The sequence below is a fragment of the Gouania willdenowi genome, chromosome 19, assembly GCF_900634775.1.
Source record: "Gouania willdenowi chromosome 19, fGouWil2.1, whole genome shotgun sequence".
Lineage (NCBI taxonomy): Eukaryota > Metazoa > Chordata > Actinopteri > Blenniiformes > Gobiesocidae > Gouania > Gouania willdenowi.
The window spans coordinates 18,015,393-18,033,026 of record NC_041062.1 but is presented as its reverse complement, the minus strand read 5'-3'; the positions used below and the strand labels follow the sequence as shown (position 1 = coordinate 18,033,026).

At 36.4% G+C, this 17,634-nt stretch overlaps 2 protein-coding genes across 3 annotated transcripts in view; one reads left to right on the top strand and one right to left on the bottom strand.

Moving 5' to 3' along the window:
• Positions 1-3,340, bottom strand: part of unc13d (unc-13 homolog D (C. elegans)) — a 28,347-nt gene extending 25,007 nt beyond the window's left edge. For both annotated transcript variants that reach the window (XM_028476475.1, XM_028476476.1), the window contains exons 1-3: positions 3,211-3,340; positions 2,525-2,551; positions 453-503 (exon numbers count right to left, since the gene is read on the bottom strand). In XM_028476475.1, the coding sequence (XP_028332276.1) occupies positions 453-503; positions 2,525-2,551; positions 3,211-3,267 (135 nt within the window). In that variant the 5' untranslated portion in view covers positions 3,268-3,340. The remainder of the gene's footprint in view (positions 1-452; positions 504-2,524; positions 2,552-3,210) is intronic.
• A 1,990-nt stretch (positions 3,341-5,330) lies between these two features.
• Positions 5,331-16,462, top strand: wbp2 (WW domain binding protein 2). Its single transcript, XM_028476282.1, has 8 exons — positions 5,331-5,515; positions 7,203-7,311; positions 7,402-7,537; positions 9,560-9,652; positions 9,726-9,872; positions 9,952-10,074; positions 14,040-14,104; positions 15,455-16,462. The coding sequence occupies exons 1-8, from the start codon at positions 5,457-5,459 to the stop codon at positions 15,500-15,502; spliced, it is 780 nt and encodes a 259-aa protein (XP_028332083.1). The 5' UTR covers positions 5,331-5,456; the 3' UTR covers positions 15,503-16,462.
• The last annotated feature ends 1,172 nt before the right edge of the window (positions 16,463-17,634 follow it).

The following is a 17,634-nucleotide window of genomic DNA, read 5'->3' as shown; positions in this document are numbered from 1 at the left end:
TAAATATTCTGTATTTTAATGTAATAATAATTATTCAAAGATAAATAAATAAAAACATTCCTCTGCCTTACTAAACTGAATGCCGTCACTAGCCTTGCGAGAACTGCCACCTGAAATGGCCTGAGTGGCAGTTCTTGCAAGATTAGTGCCAACAGCAGGAACAAACCCGGAAACAACTAAGAAGAGAGATGGATGAATGTAAACAGACGTTCCGGCATTAAAAAAAAAAAACTGAGAAGTCGTGTAAACCAACCAGATGCAACTTTTCTTCATATCGGTGCTTGGCCTTTGGCTCTAATCTGCTGAAATATTTGCAAGACATTGAGTAAAACCTTTGTGTTGTCCGCGGTAAATAGAGTAAATTGCGGTTGTCAAGCAAAAGCATACCCCTCTTAAAATGGCGGCGGCCGGATGCTGATGTCACCGCGAAAAGGTGTATTAGCTTTACTTACCCTTCGATCTTTGAGTTTTCTCGTCTGCGCCAGTTTACGGACCGGTGAAAGCTTGTGAGTCAAACAGAAAAAAAATATATAATATATATAATACCAACCAGATAACCATAGTTAAGTCAACTTTAGACAGTGAGAACCTTTGGTGCTAACTAGTAGTGCAGAGTTTAGCAACACTCTGTCCCTATGTCAAAGACTGTGGTTTGATTTCAGGTTAGCTTAATTTGAGTCTCTGAATAAAGTATAGATTATTACAGGACTTGCCTATGTTTCACATGTGTATTGTGTGTCTATTTAAATGTTTACTTTGCACTTGAGCCTAATGCACTTTATTCCCAATGTGGTTTTCTACTGATGGCAACGAACTGCAACTGAACCTAAGCTACATATGCAGTAAAAAGCACTTTAAACACACACTTATGGAGGTCCACATGTCCACATGTTTGACATTAATTACCCAAGGAAGTTTATGAAAGCCATTTGAGCACAGATTTTATATTAACCATAATTACGATCTACTATTGCTCATTTTTGGACTTTACTAGTGAAGTATAAAGTGTCACGAGTACTAAGCAAATCATGTCATTAGTAAGCATTATATGCTAATAATGGGGCAAGGAAAGCTAGTTCAAGGGTAAATACTACAACCAATCAGGGAGCTGGATTTAGTTATAATCCCTCCTACTTCATTTTCTACTAAACAAGTTTGGATGAACTATGGCCGGGCCCGCGGCATGTCTCCGCGTCAAATAGCACATACCACGTTTCCGAGAACTCATGGAAAGGACTCGGTTCCACCGAGTAAAAAAATGGGGCGCCCCATGGCACATACGGAGTAAATGGCCCCATTAATATATTGGTATGTGCCAATGACTCGATGCCACCAACTGTCGTAATATTTGACTCACAAAGAGAAAACAACTTTAATTGAAATTGCTGACAAAAAGGGCCCCTAATTTAATTGTGCTAGGCATAATCGTAATCTACGTTGAATTACCTTTGAAACAATATATCACAAGACTATGTTCCCATAAACTTGGAAATGACCAGAAATGGAGGATGGGCCCCAGGGGCCCATTTAAAAAAAAGAGCTCCGAGCATCTTATCATATTCATTCATGGAGTATTCATACCAAACTGCATTCCGATCTAACAAGAACTAACGGAGTAGTCATTTGAAAAATGGGGCCGGAGTCCCCCTGGCGTCCCGTGACACATACGGGGTAATGGGCCCTATTTCTATATAATATTTGATTCGGAAATCAATGAAAAATCGACTTTCATTTTTTTTCTCTTTTGGGGCCCCAAATTGAAAATCGGGCTTTGAGCCTCGATGCGTACACATCCATAAAATATAACGACCAAATTTCAGCCCGATCCGTTCATGAATAACAGAGGAGTAGTGATTTTAACTAGTGTACACAAGAAGAACAACAGCAACAACAACAACAAAGTGAGTGGCGATCTGAGTCCGGTAGCCCGGCCTAAAAAGTCAACTAGTACTACTAGTGAGATATTTTGCGTGTACTACTAGTAGACAAAAAAACGTTTTACTAGTAAAGCTTTTTGACGCACTAGTGCGTGAGTGGAACTTACAAAATCCTCTACTAGTAACTAGTACTAGTCTACTTTGTGTTACTAGTAGTACTAGTCGACATTAAATACGCTACTAGTAAAAAAAAAAATCAGACCTTTACTGGTACTAGTAGTAACACAAAATGTACTCGTAAGGTGTACTCGTGATGAAGATACGGAAGAGGAGTCGTGACGTGAAAATACTACGCCAACAGTGATTGGCTGAAATCTCCAAAATTGTGATGTCCATTTATTAAGGGACATAACGTGTATTTAAAGTCTAAAAGTCAAGAGAAATGACTCTAAATACATTTCTGACACAAAAAATGTTACTATGTGTATGTATTCTTGTATATGAGTTTGTGTGTATGTGCTAATAATGGATTCACTGTGATCCTGAGAAATGTGATAGCACAATGACTAAAGACAGAATGTGTATATTGTGTAAATAAGAATAATGAAATAAAAAAAGTTTAGGTGATGATGTCACCAAAGCTTTACCTTTCGGCTTCTTGGTAAACCATGATTCTGAAAGAAGCATAAAGTTAGTGTAAAAGGGGAAAGAAGCATTTAGAGGAATTAAAGAGGCCAAATTATTGCCACTGCCAGTGCACATGAATAGTTATTTTTCATTTGTGTGATAAGGTCTGTCCTTTTAAGGCGCTTCCTCTATTGCTGGAACTAAACTGACTTAGAGGCCATAACTATCTTAAAAGTAACTATAGTAGAGTCCTCTAAACTGGAATTTAATATTGATATGCAAACAAAACTTTACCTACGAGCGAAAACACTTACAAAAGTCCACAGACTATTATATGACATCGTTTAACAGTTCAAAATCACTGTAAATTATATATTTTTTTTTTTTTTTGCCAGCTATGGTTGTTTCATTTGACACATGCTCTTGAGTCTACATGTTTTAAACCTAGACATCTTAGACGATGAATCATGTTTACAGCATGCAGAAATAAACCTGTGGTGACTGTGCGTCACACTTTGAATGTATTTATAGCAACATTAAAAGCCACAAACATGTAAAAGTCTATTAAATAAAACATTTTGTCAGGCATTAATAAACAACATTATCCCGTTTACTACACAATGACTGGACTAATGTCTATGCTGTCCAACATAGAGCTGAAAGATAATGAAATTTAATATAATTGTGCAGTAGATTGCATTTTTACCTGCTCAGGTGTTTGTAGTAAATGATCCCCATTGTTGGACTTTCCTTCAGTTGACATAACGATGATGTTAAAGCCTGATGTCGGGCCGTTCACTGGGGTGGATGAGTGCGTTTGACATGGGGAAACTGTGTGTGTGTGTGTTTCGATATAACATCGCACAAAAGCAGGAAGTCATCGCTTCCTGTAGAAGGTGGTAACATGATGATGAGTTTTTCTTCATCCAGTGGCTCTGTGTGACCACCTGTCATGTGTGTGTGTGTGTGCACAGATCATGGTCCACACACATGGCTTGGTTATGGGTTCATTCAGATGATTTGTTGATGTGATGATCTCCCATTAACAAGTGATGAAGTAAGTAACAAAAGAAAAGACAGTCCAATAGTGTGTGGTCTGTTAGCTCTGCCAACAGGTAGCATCGGGTTTCAACACTGAAGTGGTCAGTGCACTGAGTTATTATATTTACTCAGTGCACTGAGTACTGGATGGATGGATGGATGGATCACCCATCCATCCATCCATCCATCCATCCATCCTAGATGAGCCATGTACTTCAATCACAACTCGGGCCTAAAACACGTGGTTGTCTGATCTGAGGGCCACATTATCAACATTCATGTCACAATTTAAAATAATGACAAATATGAGCATTAATACAAGAATGAACAAAGGGTTGTTTTGGTGTTTCTCGTAATTTTGTGTGTTTTTGGAGTCATTTTATGTATTTTTGTTGCCATTTTGCGTAACTTTTAGTCAGTTTGCGTATTTTCATTCTTATTTTTTGTATTTTTGTTGCCATTTTGCATAACCTTTTGTCATTTTGCATATATATCTGCCCATTGTGTGGCCATTTTGTGCAATTTGTGTTGTCATTTTGTTTATTTAATTTTCTTGTTATTATTTTGTGTATTTTTGGATTCATTGTGTGTGTTTTGTTGTTGTTTTGTGTATCACTACTTATTTTCTGTGTGTTTGGTGTTGTTTTGTGAGTTTTTTGAGTCATTTTATGTATTTTTGTTGCTGTTTTGCGTAACTTTTTTCTATTTGCGTATTTCTGTCCTCATTTTGTGTATTTTTGCTGCCATTTTCTGTAATTTGTATTGTCATTTTGTTTATTTCTGTTCTCATTTAATTTGTTGTTGTATATATATATATATATATATATTTATATATTGTTTTCTATTATTTTGTGTATTTTTAAAGATATTTTGTATATCATGACTTATTTTGTGTGTGTTTATTTTTGTTTTGTGTGTTTTTCAAGTCATTGTATATATTTCTGTTGCTGTTTTGCGTAACTTTTGGTGATTTTGCATATTTCTGTTCTTACTTTGTGTATTTTTGTTGTCATTTTGCATAACTTTTTGTCATTTTGCATATTAATCTGGTCATTTTGTGTCTTTGCGTAGCCATTTTGTGTAATTTACTGTCATTTTGTACATTTTTGTTCTCTTTTGGTTGTTGTTGTTGTCCATCCATCCTAGAGATGAGCAACTTTATTTATGACTATTAATACAGGAAAGAACAAAGAGTTTTTATGTGTTTGTTGTCAGTTTGTGTATTTTTGGAGTCACTCGTGTTTTTGTTTTGTATTACCTATTTTCTGTGTGTTTTTTTTTAAGTCATTTTAGGTATTTTTGTACTTTTGTAATTTTGCATTCTTATCTGCTCATTCTGTGTCTTCATGTGGGCAGTTTGTGTAATTTATTGTCATTTTGGACATTTCTGTTCTCTTTTTGCTGTTGTTGTTTTGTATATTTTTTCATTATTTTGTGTATTTTTGTAGTCATTTTGTTGTCACCAATTTGCCTACTTCTGTTCTCATTTTGGGTATTCTTGGTGCCATTTTGCGCGTGTTTTTATAGTCATCCCGATTAACCTATTGTAGTTGTCTTTTTTCTGTAATTTTGTACGTTTTTATAGTCGTTTGGTGTAATTTAATATGTTAATATTGAGACTTGCACAGAATTATAATTATTTAAAATTTATGCTTATTTACTAATGAATTTCATTCGATAACAAAATATCTATTCTGTTGTTACTTTAACAACTAAAGTATTTTAATTTCGTTCATTAAAGTAAAAATAAAAATAAACGTGACGTCATGACGTTTACGTAAGGCGGAAGTGCAGGTGCGGCAGGAGTAGCATCACAGTCCGTTATTATCATAACAAGTGTTTGTCAGTGCGGAGAAAAGGAGTGAAAGAAGACTGACGGACTGAGTCTACCTGTGACTCACTAACTGGATTATGACTCTGAACCAGAACCACTCCGAGTCCGGAGGAGTCATCATCAACAACAGTGAGAGGTAACGGTTGTGGGTTGTACGAGGTTGTGCTAAAAAAAAAAAAAAAAGTGTTTCTGTGCCAAAGGCGGACAGAATGGTTGTTTCTCTGCTGCGTTGTTAACATTTGTGTTGGAATTCAGACGAAATGCCAAGAGTAAGTCGATAAACCTGTGGAAATTATTCACAACTCTGATGTCATTTTATTATTTTAACTATAGTAAAGGCATCAATGAATGTGCTTTTCTCAATTTAGTGCACTAAAAGTATTTTTTACGCTCGTGAACTAGCATCACAGGTTAGCTCGGCAACACTTTAAAGCGCAACACCATTAAACACGCATTGAGATCTATCTATCTATCTATCTATCTATCTATCTATCTATCTATAAAAGCAAGTAATCTCTGTCTGTTTGTTCCTCTAATATCTTTGAGAATCAGGCTCAGAATGACCTGAGACTTTCAACATGGCTGCTGCTTGGTTCAAAGGTGTGCGACGTCGGCTACGTTTGGACTGCAATGATACCGTTCATGAATTATTTCATAAAATTGTCTTAAATGCAGCTTTGCAGAACTGCACAATGTTGACAGGTAGTCATGGTAATTCAGGATGAACTGAAAGCTGCGTAGAATCTACAGGAGTGACTGCACAAAGGGCTTTTTAAAAATGACTAAAGTGGGTCTAATATCCTAAAAAAAATAAAATAAATAAAAATGTAAATATTGACCAGCAGGTGTCCTCAGTGAGCAACTTTTGTAACTAATGTGAGTGATAATAACAATAATAAATAAATAAAAATAGGATTTAACTATATATATGTAGCCTATATTCCAGTGCTATATAGTATGCTCTGCACAGTTCATTTAGTCGACTTGGTACACACACACACACACACACACCTCTCTCAGCAAGCTGCAGATGTATGCTAGCCTATATTACAGTGCTTAATAATAAACCTCCTACTTTTCTATAGCAATACATACTTCCAAAAGTTATCTTTGTAGTGAATCCCTCAATTACTAATTTATATTATAGAATATTTATATTTTTTGATTTAAAATATAAAAAAGTGTTTAAATAGCATAACATCAAATGTTTTGAATCGTGTTGTGAACAAAACGACATACGTAATCACTAAAAGTGCTTTACATAAATGTCAGTTTTTAGTATTTTTTTTGTCCTCCAATATAAGCTTCTCAAGTAGTAGTTTAGGTTGAATGGCATTTATCTTCTTTTTTTTTGTTTGTTTTTTTTAATGTTTACTGATTATCTGCTTAACTATCCACACAACTGTGCCTCAGTTAGACCAGAATCTTCCAGAACACAGGGCAGCATAAGGGTAAAACCATTACAGCATCCCAGTGTGAGTCGTAACAGTGACACTAACAACGTGACTCTGAGTGTAATCCTGTTACTCTGGTACTACTACTGGGCCTTGTTTAGTAACTGCATCGTTGCACAATGATCTGATGTTTTTAAGCTGCTGAGTCAAAGGTTATAACAGCGGATTTGAGCTATTTTTGAATAAATTAAGGAACTCTAAATGCTAATTTATCCATTTACTGCTGTAGCTTTAATTTATGACAGTTTGTGGCCTTGTTCTGTTTAAAACAGGCTAAAATAATAATAAATAAAAACTAATAAATAAATAGCCCTTGTTGCAGATTTTCATTATGTCTCATTAAAGAACTTGTTTCTTCACGTTCTCCAGTGTGTTAATGAACTATGACAATGTGGAGCTGGTTTTCTGCGATGTCGAGCGTCTTCCTGAAGCCTTTAGGAAGAGCAAGAAGGGCAGCGTCTACCTGACTCCTTACAGGGTGAGATCTTTAATCCAAGCTAGATCTTTGAAAAGTTTTTCATTCACCATGTGTGTTTCAAATAAAAGGAGTTTGTTTTGTTTCGACCAGATGATCTTCCTGGCCAAAGGACGAGATGCTCTGCAGTCCTTCATGATGCCTTTTTATCTGATGAAAGGCTGTGAGATCAAACAGCCAGTTTTAGGGGCTAATTACGTGAAAGGCAGCGTCTCTGCGGAGCCAGGAGGTAGTTGTGTGTGTGTGTGTGTGTGTGTGTGCTAGAGCTGGGTGATATAGAATAGAATACACCTTTATTTATCCCCAATGGGGAAATTCACATTTGCAGCAACAACAACCAAAAAAAAACTGTATAAGAGCAGAGTAAAAACAAAAATAAATACTAACATAGGATAATAGTGCAAAATGTAGACATGCATAAATAAAAATAGAAAAATAAAAATAGCAGGGGGGTATTTAACAAAAGTCGGATAAATGCATCCAGGATAAAGGAGAATGCGCAGTTAAAGTCTGATTTGCGCTATCTTGGATAAATTGGTTGCAGGATAAAGAGACGAGGCTAAACTGGGGATGTTTGAGATAAGTGGGCGGTCACGGCTTTCTTAACAAGACCATGAATTCGATCACAGAATCGCCGATGAAAGCATGGATTACGGACGCGCAACTTCGTTTACACCTGTGAACAAGTTACAACTGATGCTTCTGCGGCAGGATGAAGAAATAAAAGACATGATACGGAAAAAAGGAACAGCAGCGCTGCTAAAACGTTGAAAGAAAAAGGCTGGTAGACACTAGCCGACCGCCTTAATGCATGAATATCCCAAACATGTAGAATTAATAAAGTCAACTGTTATAGTTACAGTAAGAGGAGGTGGTGCTGATCACTTTTCAAAAAAAAAAAAAGTATAAGCTAAGATTCGCACTCAGGATTTGCTGCATGGGAGGCGAGACATTTACAGCTGATCCAACATTACAATGAACCGATATCCTGCATGTTACAAGGCAATCTTACATATACTGTACGTATAGATACATTTCAAGAAAGGATCTGTCATCTATGATTGAAAAAAAAAAAAAAAATCCAATAAGCCATCTAAATCAAACCTCTGACAGCAAATCCATAAGCAGGATTGATTAGTATTACAAACTAGCCAGAGGCCTGACAGAAAAATAAATGAAATTAATAGTTATTGTAAAGTTAAAAAGTGAAGTCAGAATAATGTGAAACTCTTCAGATCCAACAGTACAGTAATCATTTTCTTATTTTTAGGACACGCTTAAAAAATGATCTATTAGTTACACTGCAGTCATAACGAGTAAAGTCAGATTATTTTGTATCTTTTGTCTTTTTATGTGTTCTTTTTGTCTTTATATATAAACTATTGTAATAAAAAAAATATTAAAACCAAAAGTCAACAGTATTTATAATATTTGGGTAAAGAAACATGTATAAAAACCATGGCAGGGATAACTTTATCCTGGTTCTTAACCTGCTCTGCAACGGGTTAGCTGTCAAGGCTAAATCACCATGGTTACAGGTTAGCTGTAGAGGCTAAATCACCATGGTTACAGGTTAGCTGTAGAGGCTAAATCACCATGGTGTCTTGTCCAGGATAAACTTAGCCGGCTTTCGTTCAACCGACTTGGGGATAAGTTTATCCAGGATAACTGATTTTATTTTTCTGGGCTTTATCATCTATCCTGGTTTTGTGCAATACCCCCATAATTTAGAATAATAACAACAGCAGCAGAATCTATCAAGATTTAAGATTAATCGAGTTTTCTATTTTGGGGATATAAAAAAATGATATATATATATATATATATATATGTAGCTTATTTAGTTTCATAATACAGGTTTTAGGAGTCACTGCTTTCACTACTTCTCGGAACAGCATAAAAAGCACAGTTAGATGGATTTTTGAATGCATTCTAACCCAGACCTTCCTCTAAACAAGCCACACTACAGAACTCACTCACACGTGCTGTCCCTTATTGGAGAAGAGAAAAAAAAGACTAAAGTGACACATATTGTGCAGCTGTTTGGCATTTAATTTAGATCATCAAATTTAACCCAGAATTGTCTTTCTGGTCAGACTTTATTTGAAATGAAATCATTGAGATTTATATCATATATCGCTATTCTGAGAAAAAATATGGAGGTATGAGTTTTGGTCCATATTGCCCAGCTCTAGTGTGTGCATGTGCATTAACACCTAATGCTAATCGTGGTTCGTACTATCTGTGGCAGGTGGCTGGGAGGGCAGCGCTACGTTTAAGCTGGTGTTTGCTGCAGGTGGAGCCATAGAGTTTGGCCAGTACATGCTACAGGTGGCAGCTCAGGGTACGACGAGCAAGGCAGCACTGATCATGGAATGGTACGATGGTTGCTACCACACTGACCATTTCACCGTTAGCTTCCAGGGGTCAGCCTGTGACTGCAGGCTTCGGTGGATGTCCCTACATGGCTAACGGGGCTTACACCTACCCCCCACCCTCCACCAATGGGATGTACCCAGCAGGACCTCCTCCAGGCTACGCCTACCCCGACGCGTCCGCCCCGGGTAGGATGTCGTCACTCACTGACGAGGCTGTTTTTCACTGTTTTTGTTTAACGTGTGAAGTTCTGTTCCTGTTGCCTAGACGGTTTTTACCCAAATCCTCCTGCGTTTGATGCATCAGCAGCGTTCATTGCTCCACCTCCGTACTCTGCTGCCCTGGGTCAGCAACCTCCACATGACCCTGACCTCCCGTCCTCAGCAGCAGGTCAGTCCCTACAACAAGCTGTGCTGCTTCTTCTTCTTCTTCTTCTTCTTCTTCTTCTTCTTCTTCTTCTTCTTCCTTCTTCCTTCTTCCTTCTTTCTTCTTTCTTCTTTCTTCTTTCTTCTTTCTTCTTTCTTCTTTCTTCTTTCTTCTTCTTTCTTCTTTCTTCTTGGTCCGATCCCATTGATTGGTCTAATTAGCGGGGAATCCAAACTGTTTTCATAGAGGGCCAAATACTAAAAATAACATCTGAAAATAAATGGCTGGAGCTGCTACATATGTATATATTAGTGGTGGGAAGTGGTGAGAAGCAACTTTTTCCAATTTGTATTGATTTTGGTATCAATGACAACAATAAATGAGCTTAAACAACAAAATAGTGTTTATTATTTTAATCACTGAGTGCTACCATAATGTGCAATATGAATAAATAATATGATTCCATTGTTCACAAAGCACAAATTTAAATTTAAGTGAGATATTTTCATGGTTTTACCTATTTTTTTAAATAAACTTTGTAAATCAAATGTGTTTTTGTGTATTAAAGTAAAAAAACAGAACTTAGTACAGAACATTCCAGAGAAGTGGAAACTGAACAGTGCAAAATAATTTGAATATCTGTGGCATTAAATAAACAGAGCGACTGAAGAAGCTGATTAATTTAGTTTGAAACAGTCTTTCTATGTAGCAGTTGATTAGTTGGGTCAGGGGCGGGCAACTCCAGTGCTCGTGGGCCGGATTCCTGAGACTTTTAGATGTGTCCCTGCTCCAACACACCTGAATCAAATGGATGGCTCGTTAACATGCTTCTGCGGAGCTTGGCTGCGTCCGAATAGTTCCTCCTATCTCCTTTACCATCCGCTTTTCCATAACCCTGTGGATGATGTCACAGTGTTAAGGAAAGGTGTTAGGAGAGGAGTTAGGGAAAGGCGATCACGTTGTTTTGACAATCAGACACACTTCCATTAGGTGACGTAATTAATCTGACGGCGGCGAAGGTTGGTGACGTCTGCCGTGGTAAAAAAAACCACAAATAAATTTCCGAAAATGGACTAAAAGCACATTTATTACACTTTCCACTGATATAATCTGAAAAATCACAAGGTTTGAATGTAAATCAAAGGAAAAGAGGCTACGAGGAACAAAAGTGAAACTAAAGAACGTCACATTGAGAACGGGGGCTGCTCACAGCATGTAGCAGCGAGCACTGTCCAATTGTCCTTGCTAGCTGTCCGTGCTAGCTGCTACATGTTTAGCATTGAGGTGGCCAAACTCTTTCTTGCACATTTTGCACACAACTGGTTTTTTTTGTTTTCCATTCGTTATTTTTTAATTTAAACTAAAATTAAAAGCCACAACTTCTCCTCGGGGTCTCCTGATAGTAGTCTGTGCATCAGTATTATGGGTTTACCAGGAAGTTGTGAAATGAGAGAAGGTTCCACATTGCTTTGAGTGCAAAAAAAGAAAAAAGCGATTAAGTGTTTTTTTTTTATTGCGTTTTATTGGTAGGTAGTGATAGTTTCCATCAACCCAGAAATCATTTAAATAATCAGTCTTTGATAAAGTCAAAGCTTCAGTTTTTTGCTTTGATCTCATCTGATCAGCCGTTGGTCTTGATCTGAATGTTTGTGTTTTTAGTTCACTCTCCCTCTCTTTCATCCTCATGCTCTCAGTTTGGATCCATGCCCCTTATGTTTGCGTCTTTCCAGGTGAAACAGTGAAATGCCTTTAAATCAAAGGCGTAAACAGACTGTGACCAACATGTGCTGTGTAACCGCAGACTGGGAAGATGTTGACACATGCACAGTAACAATGTTTCTCTTATTAAGCTCTCTGAGTGTCTGTTAAACTTTGAAACAGTGTGTGCGAACACTGTGTGCAGGAACAACCCTTTGATAAGTGTTAAATATCCAACCAGCGTGTCACTGAGTGAGTTTCACTTCTTTCTCTCACTCATGGTCATTATTATTTCTTAAAGCTACAGCGAGCTGAGACACTGGAAATTTATGTCTGTGCTCAAAATGACACAGTATACTATACACTACAAACTCAGTGAGTATATACTGTCTACTAAATACTGGACTATGCACTAAGTATGAATAGGATAATGAGCATTCCCACTAAAGTATACTTCCAAGTTTCCCAAGATGCAACCACGAAAACCTGAAGTACGCTGAGGCTAAATATCTCGATGATGATTTGCCATCTTTAAAACAAGAAAGTGACCAAGTAGAATATCAACATGTGCTCATTTGATCCATAAAATTCACGTAGACACATTTCATTCTAACATTTTGGAGATTTTCGAAGACCCTCCATTGTGCTACTGACTTAACTTCTGGTTCATTTCAAAAGAGTTAAAAAACTAATGGAAGACAAGAAGAGATGCTGTGTCTGAAATCACATACCAACATACTACTCATACTATTCATACTACTCATACTATTCATACTACTCATCCTAAGTCTGGCATCAAAATTAGTGTGTAGTGCCTTCACATTTGATTGATTATACCCAGATGTATACTATATTGGGAAATGTTTTTAATCATGCACAGTGTGCACACAAGTCATACTCAACCGCCCCATGATGCATTGCGAGCTGAATGTAAAATTGTCCTGGAAGCGGCTTCAAGCTAAAAGTCAAACATCCCCTTTTCAAAACAAAAGCATCTCTTCTTTGTTGTTTTTTAACTGTAAGTTTAGTCAGTAGCTCAATGGAGAGTCTCGAAAAATCTCAAATGTCGGAATGAAATGTGTCTACGTGAGTTTTATGGGTCAAATGACCACACTTGATATTCTACTTGGTCACTTTCTTGCTTAAAATGTTTTCAGAATTTACTGAGATATTTAGGCTCAGTGTGATTCAGGTTTATGTCTTTGTAGGTTCCAAATGCATCTTGGGAAATTTGGAAGTATACTTCAGTGGGAACGATCATCAACCTAATCCTCTTAACCATACTCATCAAGTTTGTAGTGTACAGTAGGGGTGTCCCGATCCGATATCAGTCCGATATTAGCCTCATATCAGATTCAACTTTCCGTTTTCTCCGATTTTATTTATTTTTTTCCCAAATTAATTTTTTATTTATTTTATTCAATTGTAGAATGCTGTAGATACTATGTTGAAGGTTAAAAATTATGTAACCAATAGGTTAATAATAAATGGGTCAGTTTTTCTCATACCTACTTTTGCTGACTATTGAGTAACATCACCTGATCAATCATTCCACACTACAAAATAAGTAATTTTTTTTTTTTTTATTAAAGAAAAAAAATGTATGATTCATGCTCTGATCAATATCGGTATTGGCTGCAATATCGGTATCATATTCGAAATTAAAAAATTGTATCGGGACATATCTAGTGTATACTACGTTAGTCTGCGATTTCAAACACAGCCAATCTCTTTATCTCTCTTCCATTAGTTTTGTCTGTTGGTCGTGGCAGCTCCGCCTAGTATTAGAACCAGGAAATGCAGCACCAAGACTTGTTTTATGTTTGGGGCCATAAATGTTATGTTTATTGATTCTCCTCAGCGGGCCAATTAAAAACAAACTCCCCCCCTCACTCTGGTGTAACACCTTCTTTTAGTGATTTTAATATGCATCCTTAATAATGCATTAGAATCAATTTACTTTTATATCGCAAGAAATTAATTTGTTGCAAAAAGATTGTACCTCATCTATTTTTAACCTAGGACAAATGCAGACACGGAGACAAGAAGAAAAATCTCATTTAGTTTAATATTCTTACAGCTCACGTTTTGTCACCATGCAAAAATTGGTCAAAGCAACAAAAAAAATAAAAATATAAATAAAATTAGATAAGTTATTGAAGCTGGCATCACCCCGTTGTATGTAAACACTGAACCGAAAGGGACACAGCTCTAATACTGAGTTGTACTGCATTTATGAATCTGCAAATATAAATAAAATAAAGTCCATGTTTATATTTATTTCCTCTCAGCTGAGGCCAAAGCAGCCGAGGCAGCAGCAAGTGCCAGCGCTCCCACACACGTGTACCTGCCACAGGTAAGACAACACACACACTGATCTGAGCTAGCTCTTATTTTGAAAGGCAGATGCCTCAGACCTGCCCTATTTCCAGGAGAGCTGTTCTAACTTGAAATAGTTTTTACTTGTGGTAACTTGAAATAATACATACTTAAATACATTAAAAACAGACTGTAGAAAGACATAACATGAACACTTTTTAAATAACGTCTTTACCGAACGATCAGATGTTTGACATTCCTGTTTTGGTGTCAACGTGTCCATCTGACGCTTTAACCCTAATGTGTTAAATATAGGGCCCGGGGGCCAAATCCGGTCCTTTACAGCAGCGATTCTAAACTGGTGGGTCGGGACCCAAAAGTGGATCGCGATTTTGCCACGATTTAATGATCTTGGCAAAATGTGGGTCCCAGGGTGAGACCACTTGAGAAACCCTGCTTTACAGCATCCAATTCGGCCCACAGCAGAAAGTAAAAAAAAAAAAAGTCAGAGAAACAATGAATCAGTGTGTATACTAATACACAAATTCAATAAAACTCCACAATATTAGCAGGGTTCACCATTTCCCCATGCTTATACCACATTAAGGCAGTCGTGTTTTATCTGAATTTGTTAAAAAATAAATAAATAAATACATTTTCAAAATCCTGCAATTTTCTTCAAATTTCTTCACAAAATGTTCCCAAATTACATTAAAAAATGGTCACAAAATGTAAATTGAAGATCCTGCAGGGACTGATATCCATCGTTGATATGTTCAGTGCCAGTACATATTTTATCATTTATTCATATGTGGAAGTGCAAACCAGAACACAATGTTATTCATTACTTATTGTCCTCCCTAAAAGCTGTGGCCCACTTAAAGGTGCAGTCCATAACTTTCAGATCCCTCCCACCCCCTCCCTCTCTGCTGCTCTCTTGCCCTGCCACCAAAGTCCCTCCCTCAGAGGAGCTAATAAGCTAATGTTAGCCCGACAGCAACATCACGGTAATGTAACTTTTAAAAGCATATTACTGCAGTGCTTCTCTCTCAATGTGCACACACCAATCTATCAGCAGCAGCAGCAACAACACAGTGTCCTCACAGCGGCCCACACAGAGGCTTTTGCTCGGTCGCGGTGCATTCTAGCAATCTGCAGCATGAGCAGCTCAATGAGCCTGTTTTTTTTCCACACAAACTACTAGCTTCATGTAAGGCTGACCTTACATAGTGACAGCTTTAGCAAATATGACAAAAAAAGTCATTTTCACAAGAGTTACAAACTGCACCTTTAAGTTAAACTGCTGTGTATTTGGCCCCTGAATTAAAATGAGTTTGAAATGTGCTTTAATCAAACAGTATTGTGATGATGTCTCTGCTCATTCCAGGACAAACCACCTCCATACTCACCTCCAGAAGACAAGAAGAACCAGTAGAGCTTCTTCTTTCTCGTCCCATTCCATTTCCTGTTCTTTACCAGGTTCTAATCTGTTCCACCGACTAAACGACACCACGGACCTTCAGCTGATTCTAATGATCGCCATTTAATTTGCTTTTAATGTTTGTAACACTGTATTCAGTGAGAAGAAATGTGAAACGCCCTGGAAAACGCATTCTTTAATGCTGTGAAGTTCAACTATAATTTGTGCACCTCTCTATAAAAAAAACCCCACTATAACTATATATATATATAGTATATATATATATAGTATATATATATATATATATATATATATATATATATATATATATATATATATATTATATATATATAGTATATGACAGTAGCTGCTTCGCTAAGCTAAGAAGTGCAATCATTTATTTTTCTATTGTTTTAATGTACAGGCTTTTAATATGTCCACTTTTCAAGATTAGATATTTTCCCAGCAACATTAATTAAACGTATGAATGGATTTTTTCTATAAATAGGGACATGTAGTAGTGATTCTCTCTGTAGATTATAATGCTGCATCAAGCCCCGCCCACCCTTAGAAAATCCCTGATCTAGGATTGAAGCAGAGAGATTACCCAGTGATGTCACTTTGTGTCGTGTCATGCTTTCTACCCACATCATGCTTGTGAATGTTTAAAAAAAAAAAAAACAGACTTCCTGCTGCCTGGCTTCACTCTAAAGTCTCCCGTTACAACATTAAAAGTTAAAATCCCAGAGAAAACACAACTAAACATATTTGTCTCACTCTTCTCAGCATCTAGCTGCTGTTTGCTCTGTGTGTACAATAACAATAATAATAATAAAGAATAAAGTTCTGTATTTATTTCAAACTAGTTTATTGAAGTATTCCTGTAAAATGGCTCAAAAGTACGACAACAATCCTGACGTGTGCATGTACGCGTTGGAGTTCATTAAACAGATGTTGATTGATGTGGAACAAAGACTCTGGATTTTGTGTTTCTTGTTTAAGTCAGTGCAGTGTTCAGTAGCAGGAGGAGGAGGAGAGAAGAGTCACAGATGTGCTTTTTTATTTTTCAGCTCGTCATAGCAACAAATAAAACGTGTCTGTGATGCCAGATGTTCACCTGGAAACCAAAGTTGACGCTTTTTGAATCATCTGTAGCAGATCTCATTCCAGTGAACGCGCTTCATCATCAGCTCTGTATTCTCAGTAGTAAACAGGGTTAAGGTCAATTATAATTGTAATCAATTAATTACAATTATGACATAATTTTAATGAAAATTTTAAAAATATGTTGCTATAGTCGTAACGGACTTTGTAATTAGCGTGAATGAAAATTCTATAAAAATGTCATTTACAATGTAAATAAACCAAAACTTGGGAACATTGTTATAGTTTTATGGCTTACACATAGGCAAACGTAGTTATTAACCATTAAAATATATTTAATATCAAGTTCACCTGTCAGTTCTCTTAAGGATTGTTTTGTTATATTTTTAAATAATATCAAATCTAGGGGTAAAGAGACAGAAAAAAGGCTCAGACGTCCTCACCAACAATATTAATACCAATATTTTAATAGATTATGAAGCTAAACAAGAGATGAAAAACTAATTAGATGATAGATAATATTTTTAATGTATTTTACAGCTGATTTTAGACATGGGGTCAAATTTCATAGGCCTTTTTGTTAAAGGCTCAGTAATTTTGATTAATTGTAATTGAACTTTAGTAATTAAGAATGTAATTGTAAATATTTATAATTTTAATTGTAATTGGCAAAAAATGCTGGTCAAAGTTATTGTAATTGAACATAGATAATTGAAGACGAAATTGTAATTGACCCCAACCCTGGTGGTAACCACTAAAAAAAAAAAAAAAAGAGAGTTGAAGAGGGAAAAACAACTTATAAAATGTAATGAAAAGCTTAGGTATGCGTATTAACAATAATTCATAGATGAGTTTTCTGCTTAGGACAAAGTGTAAGAATGTAACATTTAACCTTTAAAGAAGACTTGCTGTGTTCACGTTAACACGACATTAACTTACCAGCCATAATTCAAGCACTATATTTATGTTATAGATAAAAATACTAACAGAAATTGCTTTAAGTAATGTTTTATTTTATTAACTTCCTGACCATGTTTTTCCCC

Excerpts from the sequence above, each read along its gene's own strand:
- wbp2 (XM_028476282.1), top strand. The coding sequence starts at position 5,457 with ATGACTCTGAACCAGAACCACTCCGAGTCCGGAGGAGTCATCATCAAC. Across the intron at positions 5,516-7,202 it reads ATCATCAACAACAGTGAGAG|TGTGTTAATGAACTATGACA; the intron begins GTAACGGTTGTG and ends CACGTTCTCCAG. Across the intron at positions 14,105-15,454 it reads CACACGTGTACCTGCCACAG|GACAAACCACCTCCATACTC; the intron begins GTAAGACAACAC and ends TGCTCATTCCAG.